Source organism: Temnothorax longispinosus, chromosome 9, assembly GCF_030848805.1.
Source record: "Temnothorax longispinosus isolate EJ_2023e chromosome 9, Tlon_JGU_v1, whole genome shotgun sequence".
Taxonomy (NCBI): Eukaryota; Metazoa; Arthropoda; class Insecta; order Hymenoptera; family Formicidae; genus Temnothorax; species Temnothorax longispinosus.
Window position 1 is genome coordinate 1,485,865 of NC_092366.1, and position 10,832 is coordinate 1,496,696.

Consider the following 10,832-nt stretch of genomic DNA (forward strand, 5'->3'; position numbering starts at 1 on the left):
TTGCTTCAAAAGATGAAAAACTTTATAATGCCAAGTAAATAATTAAAAAATAAAAAAGACATCGGGAAACTTAAAAACGATGAAATGTGCGAAAAAAATTTTCCAGATCCATATATTTTATATAATTTTATCGCGCTTCTGAAATGTTTATTTATCCCACGGAGTGTGCCGGTCCGGGGAGGCCGCGCCAGTTTTCCGGGGAAAGTCTTGTGTAACCATTCGAAAAGATCCTCCGGAACGGAAAATCCCACAGATCGCGCATTTTCGGCCGCCCAATGCGGATGCACAAAGGAGAGGAAGCGAGATAGAGCGACGGTGGATCTTGCTTTGTCTATCGATCACGGGATAAAAGCGAGGTGCGCCGTTTCCATAAACGCTGCAGGCCTTCTGAACGCAGTTGGAGTGTTGGAGCACTTGGAGCGCAGCGCGATCGCGGACTTCTCGGCTGTTCTTGGCGTCGCCTGGGTTTGCTCGAGCTCGCTCGTATCCGTTACGATGGTTGTTTGTAAGTTGCACATGTACATGTTATTTAGATCGAGGAAGTACCTCGATCCGCGACGAGAATGGAACAGAAAGCGCCCTTTTCGGGGAATATAGCGCGAAAAGGGGCCTCGGATTAGACGCGCGAATCGATACGCGGGAATGTAACTGACCAGCCTTAACCTTTCCGAATATGCCCGATTTTTTTTGCCTCTCGGTGCAAGCCACACCCTCGGGCGCTATTAATAATCTTCAAAATCGGCATCCCGCGAACCCCCCCCCGCTCCGTCGTTATCGGATCGCGCGAACGTCCGCGCGTATCTTCATCTCGAACAAATATTTACCGACGCGACGATGATAGTGCGTTTTTTCTCACAACACGCGGTTGACAATTGTAATTGAGATCGAGGCTGATAAGCTGTACGGAATTTTAACTAAATGTTTCTTCTCTCTTTTGAACAGGTCCACTGACTCCCGAGGTTCTCGATCAGCTGCGTGCAAAGTTTTACGCCGACAGCCGCAATGTGTTGGCGCAGAATGTCTGCACGAAGACGAATCCCATCGAGGCGTGCGCCTCGAGGAAGATCCTGGAGGAGACCCAACACGTCTTCACCCATAAGATCGAGACCGAGGGCAAGCCTGTGACCAACCAAAAGAACTCGGGAAGGTGCTGGCTGTTTGCCATCCTAAACGTCATGAGAACCAGCTTCATGAAGCAATATAATCTAGACGAGTTTGAGTTCAGCCAGGCTTACCTGTTCTTCTGGGATAAGGTCTGTACATGCCATTTTTGGGGCAACGTTGCGGCATCCCGCCTCGCCTTTAAGCCTACTGCTACAATAGCCGTAAGATATAAACAGTAAAAAATTGACCAACCACAATTGATTGTATTTGAACTGTAAAAATCCTGGTCTATAGCTTTACTTAGCTAATCCTGGTCTTATGTCTTACTGCATAATGTTACGGCTATTGTAGACAAGCCTTTAACGTAGACTCGGATTACAGCTATGTTTCTCTTGCAGGTAGAACGTTGCAATTATTTCCTGCATAACATCGTGAACACTGCGAAACGCGGCGAGCCGGTCGAGGGCCGTTTGGTTAACTTCCTGTTAACCGACCCCACCTGCGACGGTGGCCAGTGGGACATGATCGTCAACCTGATAACCAGACACGGTGTCGTGCCGAAAACGTGTTTCCCAGAGTCGTACAGCTGCGAGTCCAGCGTACGCATGAACAGCCTGCTGAAGAGCAAACTGAGGGAGTACGCCAAGGCTCTGCGAGATATGATCGATAATGGCGCGTCTGACGACGAGCTGAAGACGCGAATAAGCGAGCAAATGACGGTGATCTATCGGATAATCGGTATCTGTTTGGGTGTACCTTCTGAGAAGGTTACATGGGAATACTACGACAAGTCGAAGAATTACAATTGCGTGGGCCCGATCACGCCACTGGAGTTTTACGAGAACTACGTGAAATCTCATTACAACGTGAACGATAAAGTATGCCTGGTAACCGATCCACGACCGGGTAATCCTTACGGGAAGCTCTATACCGTGGATTGCCTGGGAAACGTCGTGAGTGGAAAAACTACCCGGTACAACAATCAGCCGGTGGAATTGCTGATGAAACTGTGTGCCGAGAGTATTAAAGATAACGAGCCTGTTTGGTTCGGTTGCGACGTTAACAAAAGATTAATAGATAAGCACGGTATCCACGATATAAAAGCTTACAACTTTGAGCTGATGTTCGGCACCGACATTCACGTCGGACTTTCCAAGGCCGATAGACTGCTCTATGGGGACTCTATGATGGTGCATGCGATGGCATTTACGGCCGTTTCAATAGATGTGAGCATTTTCGAATATTATTCTATATCGAACGCATAAGATAATTCGAGCGATATTTGTTAATGATATATCTAACATATGAATGCTATTCTGTTTCAGCGCGAGGGTAAGATAAAGAAGTTCCGGATAGAGAATTCGTGGGGCGAGGATCACGGGCAGAAGGGCTACCAGGTCGTGAGCACCGAATGGTTCGCCGATTTCGTCTTTGAAGCGGTCGTGGATAAAAAATACGTACCCGCGGACGTGATGGCTGTTTTCAATCAGGAACCCGTCGTTTTACCTGCCTGGGATCCCATGGGCACGCTCGCTCATTGATGTTAAAGTGATTTAACTAAATGCAATGGCAAGCCATTTTATTTCACCAGGAGGATTTCAACCCATAACACGAGAAAACAAAGTATTTGATAAAAATTCCGGGGGCAGTGATTGTACAAAATATACCAATATTTTGTACCTTATACAAGAGAATGCAGCAGTATTGATAAGTGGCTTTGTCGTTCATATGAATTGTATAAGTCCGTTTCGTTTATTACAGTATACGAGGGTTTAGTTCAATCATCAAGACTGAATGTATGAGTTACCATATTTGAAATCACGAAATATCGTCGTTTTACGCGTGCGTATAAAAAAATACCGCAGTTTCCGTGCAACGTATCAGTGAAAACAGAGAGGAGTGTTACGTTGCGTCGCATACTTTATCTTAGTAGGCAATAATGTATCGGTCTTAAACGTAATTTACCGCTATGATTAACCAAATGGTTGTATCAATACTTCGTTTTTAACACGTGCGACAAACTACATCTCATACAAACAAAAATAAATAGACTGCAAACAAATTTCCTGTCGTATTGCATAACCTGCGATTTAATGAATTTTCATTATTCAAGAGCAGCAATTTACTGTACGATATAGCGCGCGTAGAGGCGCTCGTATTTCTGTGCATGTTAATTTTAAAATTTGCACACATGTACACATTACAAAATGAAGTAATAGAGAGATGGTATATATAGATAGATATGTAAAATTTAATAAAGACTTGCCGATATGATTAAAAAACTTTGCTCAACAAGTCGTCTTAACTTCATTGCCTACTGTTTCTCGCTCGATGTGGGTACGTAAAAGGTAGTGTTAAAGAAACTTTGGAACCAATGTATGCTTGTAAAATAATGTATTATCAATATGCTTGCAAAAACGCGGAAAGTAAATTTCCTAAACCTCGGAGGATATACTCAAAGTTTTCAAGGCCTTCTTTTGCTGTCTGTATTGCTTGTAACTGTATCGCAATTTGGCCCATACACCCTGACACATGTTTTGGAGGCGAACGTCCTTTTTCTTAATTGCAAATTTATAAATTTTTCGTATCATGTACTTTGGAGTGGTAAAGTTGCCGCGTTGAATGAAGCTTAGGGCAGCGTACAATTCGCAACGGGCAACAAGGAGAGGATTGTCAAGGCGCAACGCCAACTCGAACTGCTTCACCGAGATTTTCCCTGCCATTTTAGCCTGCGTACAAAATACGTCGGATTAACGAAAAGCACGTTATACATAATTCGATGAAAAAGCTAGGCCCGCTTACTTACACAGTGTTCAAATTCTTCTCCCAATGCGGAAAACGCTCCTCCAAGCGTGGACAGCCAAGACATAGCGTGATCAGCTTCTTGCCTCTCTACAACCATTTGCATTAATTTTTCGCTCCTAAGAAAGGATAAATGTGAAAGACCGTAACGGTTAAAATCATATTGTAAAATCACCGCAAATCACTTGCCATTTGTAATCCAGGAATTGCTTCCTCGGTGTTCTCAATCTTATAAATATCTTCTGCGAATGTTCTATATCGTACGGCCTGTCGCACGCCGTCTGAAAATGTTTCAACACCCTCGTAGCGTTCTTACGGTAGACGTATGACTTCGACAGCATCGCGACATAGGCTGAGACGAGGTAGGAATTGAATCCTTTCCGGTACAGACAGACTCGTGTGAATTTACACATACAGCTATCATCGTCGTGCGGAAGCGAGGTGAGCCGTTGACCGCGTTCATCGTACCTAGATACACCGTGCAATTTGACAGTGACATTGTCGTAAACCATGCGGTCTCTATATACAATAAGCTGCACACGATGATTCATCTCTTGTCTTAATTTACGAAATTCTATGATATTTTGCAGCATCGCACTGGGCATGTTCCTCATGACACTGACGTCCATTTAACCGAGCTCATCGACGGAGGTGAAACTGGAGCTTTGCGACTAATTACAAACTCTCAGTCCGAGGATTATCCGAGATCGAACTTCGCAAACAAATTTGAACTCGTACGTCCAAATTCCATTGGCAATTATTCAGATCGTTCTCCAATGCGTCCATGACGCGTGTCACGCGTGAGCGTGATACACATCTATCGGCGGCATCGCGGCATCGACGAGGGGGATCGTTCGCGAATGTTGGCGATAATTTGATGCAAATTTCCCTAGGTCAGCTGTTAAGGTCTGTTCTCTATTTAGCTGAACTTCTTGCACGGTTCATCTTTTCTCTTTTTCTCTCCAATGTGACAAGAAAGAGAGGAAAGATGAACCGTGCAAGAAGTTCAGCGTTCAGCCGAAAAGAATAGCATCATGCTCGATCAGCTCGATGAAACCAGAACGCTCTGGCATAACCTTAAAACGTAATCTGTATAGTTTGTATCGCGAAGCGTGGCGATATCTCTGAAATCTCGAAGGTATCGTTAATCCGGCTAATAAATTGATAAACAAAAAGCGTGTGATCCGAAGAGAAGACGAGGATTCAACGAAGGAGACAGAGGAGGGCATCTATTGCCCGGTTACGTCACTCGCGACGACAAGGTTATGTGATTACGCGCGAGTAATTCAACAATCGGGATGCTGAAAACGCTCAGACTTGGTCACAGGCTCTGCCGGGTGCGTCGCGGAGGATCCACGGATCTCGCGGCGCGAGTGCAGAGGAGGCTGTTCCTGTCGGAGGCGTATCGTTGCGAGGAGGCGTGGAGTCGCAGGCTGGAGTCGCCGCTGTTGCGGAGGATCGACCCGACGACGATTTACGTCCAGCTGGAGCAGAAGTACGGCAGCGTCGGCAAGGTGAGCGCCGTCGACGTCGACATCTTCGTCAACAGCGTCACCGACGACCTGTACGTCGACGAGGTGATGAAGATTCTGAACAATCTCAGGCAATCCGTGGAGACGACGAATATACTCGACTCGACGCACCACGCCGTGATGCGGTACTTCTTACGGCACGATCACGTCCAGGAGCTGCACGAGGTGCTGAACGACAGGCTCAATTACGGCATATTCCCCGATTACTTTGACTACAACATACTCATGGACTACTTCATAAAGAGGAAGGATTATGCCTCTGCCGCCAAGGTGGCAAGCTTGGTCATGTTGCAGGAAGACGCGGATCATCCCATCACCAATGCTTTGTGCTTGTACGCGTGTCACAGATACCTGGAAAATCCTGACGATTGGAAGAAACCTGAGGTTCCGGTGGACACCACCACAGAGGAGGTGAAGATACGCGTAAAATATCTAAGAAATTCATACTTCGACGATCATTTCGATCTCACCGATCCGAGAGATCTCGTCGGCAAGACGCTGAACTTTCTGGGGAAGCATAGGGCAGACGCTATAGGGAGAACTTGCCAATTAAGGGGCTTAATATTGTATAAAAAGTATGACGATGTATTGAACTTAATGAAGAAATGGTTAGAGACGATGCAAGACAAGATAGTTTATGAAGAAGTATTCGAATTGATATCGAAAGATAACAGTGGACTTGAAGATCAAGATGCTGAAAGGTTCAAACTTGTAGAAGCTCAATTGTCCGTGTTGAAGGAGAAACAAAATCTTAAAGAAAGTTTCATCGAAGCAGTAGAAAACCTTATTAAAGCAGCCGTAAACGAGGAAGCTGAAAAAGATATATCTAAACAATGTCAGGTAATGAATATTAATCAAAGAATTGCTTTGAATCTTAATTACTCAATGCTTGTAATGAATTATAAAATTGCCAAATATATTCTGAATTTTCAGGTTTATCTCGATTGGGAGCGTGAAAGAACTTCAGTATTAGAAGCGCAGATGAAAGCAATAGAGAGAGAAAGAAGAATCAGTAATATAAAGAAGATGAAGAAGGATTTGAAACAGAGAGAACAATTTTTGACATTCTTCGATAAGGAGGAAGAAATCGAATTGCAAATAGAGAAGATACAGGAAAAGGAACGCAAAGAAGATGAACGTATCCGTGCTATACCCAACAGTGAAAAGAAATTAAGAAACTTAGTTACTATAGAGTCCTACATACCGCCGGACATTAAAAGTAAGAGATGAAGTGTACTATATAAAATAAAGAGGTAGAGTTACGTATATATAGAGGACCAGAACAAAAAGAAGTCAACGGAACTGTTATCTTATTATAATTTGATATTATATGTATCTCTCACATATATTTGTGAAAATAATTTTCAAGGAGAGTATGTATAAATTATTAAACGTTGATTTTACCATTATTCGTACACATTCTATATTTTGTACATGTTTTTTTGTTCGAAAGTTTTAGCAGTTATTTTATTTACAGCCGTAAGTCAGATCTTCAAGTTGTGAGAAATACGAAAGTTGAACTCGATGCTAAAAAATTATTAGGCTTTATAACAAATAATGTCTCTTTGAGCATCGATATTAATAGGGTGTCTTTATTATACACTTGGCCAGAGGCTAACAGAAGCCTAATGCCTGACGACTCCAGGCCAAGGCACGTTCTTTTAGCAGACAACTTAGTAGATTCGTGGAGATCCTCACCGGCAATATCGCATTATATTTTGCCAGTTGCGCAGCTAAAAAATGTTTGGTCTTTGATGCATTCGATTGTATTCGTTTATATTCTGTAAAACAGCAAAATGGGTCTATGATTTTATGTAATCCTATAGAAAATTTTAAATTATGTCCTAATATTTTTAATTGTACATGATTATCGTGAAAAATGAATTTCGTACCTGTACTAGATTCCCATCTGGTCCTGAATATTACAATTTGCAAAATGGCGCAACACTGTACATAACAATCACGAGGCTTTACTCTGGAGTTGCGCGGTTAACGCGGCGGTTTCTTGCTTCATCTGTTTCAAATCGGCAGTTATCCTTTCCAAATTAGCACCGACATTCTTCGCTGATTCAGAGTCGATCTGAATAAATGTTAGATTGAATACTGATTTTCTCTGCGCTACATAAATCTATTTTTTTTTTATCTTCTGCTGTTATTCGACATCTTACCTGTTCTTCCAAATCTCTAATCTCCCGTATTGTCGCGCCCGTTTCCTCGACTAAACTCACGAGTTCATTGCAGTCCGAGTGTAACGTCGCTAATAATTTGTAAGCTTTCCGCGAAGCCTCGTTTGTTCTCGCGTCTCTGAATATCAGTTCATCTACGACAGTAAAGGATCTCTCCAATCTCCCGGTAAGCGTATTGATTTCCTTTTGAATCTCACGAGTATCCGCCAGAACTTTGCTTATTTCATCCCTCTGTTTCCTGACGTTATTTATTATTTCTAAAATTCGTTGAGTGTATGCAGATCTATTCACTTCTTTCGGAAGTTTCTGAACTTCCGCGACCAACTGTGAATACTGTTGATCCTTATTCCGACATTCCTCCTGAAGTTCTTTCTCCCTTTCTTTTAACAATTTGATCTCGTCCAGCTTCTTTTGGCTCGCATTCTATGTAAAAATGTAATCGTTTGTAAAAGTTATATATTTTATGCTATTTACATAGCACCTTCTTGTTACTCTAAAACTTATTTACTTACTGCTTTTGTGGAATGCTTTTCCCGTTCTTGCCTATACTTCATGATTAAGGGTACTCTATGCTTTTCCCACTGATTTGCTAAATTAATCAATTTGCTCGTACTAGCCTCAATTGCAGATTCCAATTTTTTTATATTCTCAGGTCCATCTTGAAGCAATTCGTATGCTTTTGCTTTGATCTTTTTTTGTTCCTCACTGATTTTTAATTCCTTCTCTTCGTTCTGATTAGTTATCGTCGCTTGGGCTAATCTAGTGGTCAATTTTTTAATTTCGTTTTGTAATTCTTCTATATTTATTCTAATATTCTCGCATTCCGTTTTCATCTTTTCTGTTTCAACTTCCTGCTTTGCCTCATTTCTTAATGTTTCTTCATCTGGAAGCACTGGATGCATCATGGATTCTGGTTTCACCTGAGATTCCTGAAAGTTTAACAATCGTTTCAAATATGTAAAATATATAATATTCTGCTATATAATATAGCGACTATTCGCTTTATTACAGAAAAATATAATATGTATAAGATGTATCTCTTGCACGCTTACTGTTGAAGTTTGCGTCTTGTTCTCTGACGAGAACTTGCTAAACTCTTTGACAATATTATGTGCATTAGAATAAGCAGTTTTTTCAGGCTGTTGGCTATTGAGCCAATTTATGCGCTCCATAATATCTATCGAAGAAGCATTAAGCGCTCTCGCGTTATGCGATATCATTGAAGGTAAAAAGCATGAAATGTCTTGCATTTGTTCAGGCACTGATTGTAAATAGCGCATACAGTAGTCTTTGTAATCTGCAATAATAACGATATACTGGTTTCGTGCATCAACTATTCAGATTCAATTTTTATTAATGTATATTACAACTTATGTTAATATATTACCATCCTCCACGTTTGCTATTGGTACTTGGATATTTACAGACGCGTAGGGGACACTCGCTCTTCCTCTGTTCCTGAACCCTTTTTTGTGACAGTAATACGGTAACCATGGTACAGAGAGTCCTTGGGATATCGCGGACGCTACCGATTTCTCTAATAAAGCGACTTTACTGATGGACTCGTTTACAGTTTTCTCACTCTCCTTTGGCAGTTTTTCGATGAGAAACATGAATACCCTCCGCAGATCTGCTTCTGAGTTGTACAGGAACGTCTGGTAGCCGATGTCACCTCTGTACCCGAGTTCCTGTAATTACAATTGACCGAAAAAAATCAGCAAAATCAAATGGCTACGTTCCAGAGTCTGTAAAAAAGACAAGAGATATTTACCGTGCACGTTTGTGCGAGAGTAGCGCCCAGTCGAAAGCGCGCTGCCATGTTCACGGGTAGTACAGTGGACAGGCCTAGACCAGGCCTTATTGCTTCTAAGCATCTTACAGTAGCTTCCACAACTAATTCGGTGTTGAAGCCACTTAGATTCGTTACGTTCTCTTCAATGTCACTGAAAAGGAACATTCGCTTGTAATAAGGAAGAAGCCAAGAGAGACGCAGGGGGGAGTCAGCCTGTGGCATCTTCTGGAATTCCTCCAAGGCAGGAAGACAGAAGATATAGCTTTCGTTCGTTATTTTTAGGTCCTTTCGCGTCACGTCCATATTTTTTCCCCGAGTATCAACGTTTGACAGTCCTCGCCCGTTTCGACGCCGACGCGGCGGCGACGTCGCGAGGAGACAATCGTGCGGATGAGCTCACGTGCGCGACGATCGCGATCGCGAAGAAGAGATCGCTGAAACACCGCCCACCTTATCGCCACCCCGTGAAGAAAAAAACCTATAGCAACGAGAGCCGATCGGAATCGCCGGAGCCCGGGCACCACTTACCAGCCTATTTGTCGCAACGAGTGAATTATTATATTGTCGATCTCCTCCATCCTCTATGTAGTCTATGTAAAAAGATGAAAGTCCTGAGGCGCCGCTACCACCCCGTCGTATCGCGTGTTTATGAGGTCCGGCTCTTAATCATCGGGATCTAACGTCTAACCTTCCGGGCCGGAGCGCTCGCGGAACACTGGCGGCCACGCGCATGTGTGGCATGTGTATATGTATGTATGTACACATGTAAATACATATATATATGTGTAGAGTGGGCACTGCAGACAAATATAAAGGGGAAAAAAAAACTGCCTGCGTATCTTATAATGCGTATAAAGCGTATATATAACATTACACGATAAAAAATTGTATAAGTGGATTTCTATTTGTGTAGACATTTTTAACATACATATTATGTTATTTTGACTTTTCTGCGTTAAGTTAATATATATTCGACGTTTCTAAAAATTAAAATAACACAATTTATATGTAAATGCACGAATTCTTGGGTGACATATCATTTTCATAAAAATTTAATTTTTTAAACTATAACAATTTATGTATCGTTATTGTAATAATAAAACAAAATTTGAACCTCATGTTTTGATATAAATAATTTTTTTCCGGCACTAGATTAAAATGCACATTAAAATCATAAAAGTATGTAAAATAAAAAATTTCATTTTTTGCGTTATTTTTTAAATATGGAACTGTTTTGCAGAAAAAAAACGTAAATATAAAAACCTACGATTTTCCATTTAGTGACTTTTGAGGAAGCAGAGAATTCGTCATAGCTATAAGGCCCATATTCTGAATTCTCTTTTATCTATAAAAGTACCTCTAAAAGTGTCTTGCAGCCAATTAGAAAGCTTGTAAGCCACTTTTAGAGACCCTTTC

General features: G+C 41.9%; 4 protein-coding genes across 4 annotated transcripts; 2 read left to right on the top strand and 2 right to left on the bottom strand.

Annotated features, from left to right (window-relative positions):
* Nucleotides 1–214: 214 nt before the first annotated feature.
* LOC139819642 (bleomycin hydrolase) lies at nucleotides 215–3,166 on the top strand. The gene is made up of 4 exons (XM_071789155.1): nucleotides 215–505; nucleotides 943–1,253; nucleotides 1,503–2,330; nucleotides 2,430–3,166. The coding sequence occupies exons 1-4, from the start codon at nucleotides 496–498 to the stop codon at nucleotides 2,643–2,645; spliced, it is 1,365 nt and encodes a 454-aa protein (XP_071645256.1). The 5' UTR covers nucleotides 215–495; the 3' UTR covers nucleotides 2,646–3,166.
* Nucleotides 3,167–3,481: 315 nt separating this feature from the next.
* Nucleotides 3,482–4,745, bottom strand: LOC139819652 (uncharacterized). Its single transcript, XM_071789169.1, has 3 exons — nucleotides 4,096–4,745; nucleotides 3,911–4,025; nucleotides 3,482–3,833 (listed from the first exon to the last, which is right to left on the bottom strand). Exons 1-3 carry the CDS (start codon nucleotides 4,533–4,535, stop codon nucleotides 3,540–3,542), a joined length of 849 nt encoding a protein of 282 aa, XP_071645270.1. The 5' UTR covers nucleotides 4,536–4,745; the 3' UTR covers nucleotides 3,482–3,539.
* Nucleotides 4,746–4,902: 157 nt separating this feature from the next.
* Nucleotides 4,903–6,853, top strand: LOC139819648 (uncharacterized). The gene is made up of 2 exons (XM_071789165.1): nucleotides 4,903–6,278; nucleotides 6,372–6,853. Exons 1-2 carry the CDS (start codon nucleotides 5,205–5,207, stop codon nucleotides 6,666–6,668), a joined length of 1,371 nt encoding a protein of 456 aa, XP_071645266.1. The 5' UTR covers nucleotides 4,903–5,204; the 3' UTR covers nucleotides 6,669–6,853.
* On the bottom strand, nucleotides 6,738–10,185 carry LOC139819643 (coiled-coil domain-containing protein 22 homolog). The gene is made up of 8 exons (XM_071789156.1): nucleotides 9,945–10,185; nucleotides 9,396–9,567; nucleotides 9,012–9,312; nucleotides 8,677–8,921; nucleotides 8,137–8,553; nucleotides 7,607–8,047; nucleotides 7,331–7,518; nucleotides 6,738–7,219 (listed from the first exon to the last, which is right to left on the bottom strand). The coding sequence occupies exons 1-7, from the start codon at nucleotides 9,992–9,994 to the stop codon at nucleotides 7,399–7,401; spliced, it is 1,746 nt and encodes a 581-aa protein (XP_071645257.1). The 5' UTR covers nucleotides 9,995–10,185; the 3' UTR covers nucleotides 6,738–7,219; nucleotides 7,331–7,398.
* Nucleotides 10,186–10,832: the final 647 nt, after the last annotated feature.

What these genes read in the sequence shown, in the direction of transcription:
- LOC139819642 (XM_071789155.1), top strand. An exon ending in ACCTGTTCTTCTGGGATAAG is followed by an intron (nt 1,254 to 1,502) that starts GTCTGTACATGC and finishes TTTCTCTTGCAG; the next exon opens with GTAGAACGTTGCAATTATTT. An exon ending in TTACGGCCGTTTCAATAGAT is followed by an intron (nt 2,331 to 2,429) that starts GTGAGCATTTTC and finishes ATTCTGTTTCAG; the next exon opens with CGCGAGGGTAAGATAAAGAA.
- LOC139819652 (XM_071789169.1), bottom strand. Translation starts at nt 4,535, where the DNA reads ATGGACGTCAGTGTCATGAGGAACATGCCCAGTGCGATGCTGCAAAAT. An exon ending in CAATTCCTGGATTACAAATG is followed by an intron (nt 4,026 to 4,095) that starts GCAAGTGATTTG and finishes ATCCTTTCTTAG; the next exon opens with GAGCGAAAAATTAATGCAAA. An exon ending in GAGAAGAATTTGAACACTGT is followed by an intron (nt 3,834 to 3,910) that starts GTAAGTAAGCGG and finishes TTTTGTACGCAG; the next exon opens with GCTAAAATGGCAGGGAAAAT.
- LOC139819648 (XM_071789165.1), top strand. Translation starts at nt 5,205, where the DNA reads ATGCTGAAAACGCTCAGACTTGGTCACAGGCTCTGCCGGGTGCGTCGC. An exon ending in ATATATCTAAACAATGTCAG is followed by an intron (nt 6,279 to 6,371) that starts GTAATGAATATT and finishes CTGAATTTTCAG; the next exon opens with GTTTATCTCGATTGGGAGCG.
- LOC139819643 (XM_071789156.1), bottom strand. Translation starts at nt 9,994, where the DNA reads ATGGAGGAGATCGACAATATAATAATTCACTCGTTGCGACAAATAGGC. An exon ending in TCGTTGCGACAAATAGGCTG is followed by an intron (nt 9,568 to 9,944) that starts GTAAGTGGTGCC and finishes GTTCCTTTTCAG; the next exon opens with TGACATTGAAGAGAACGTAA. An exon ending in AATAGCAAACGTGGAGGATG is followed by an intron (nt 8,922 to 9,011) that starts GTAATATATTAA and finishes TTATTATTGCAG; the next exon opens with ATTACAAAGACTACTGTATG.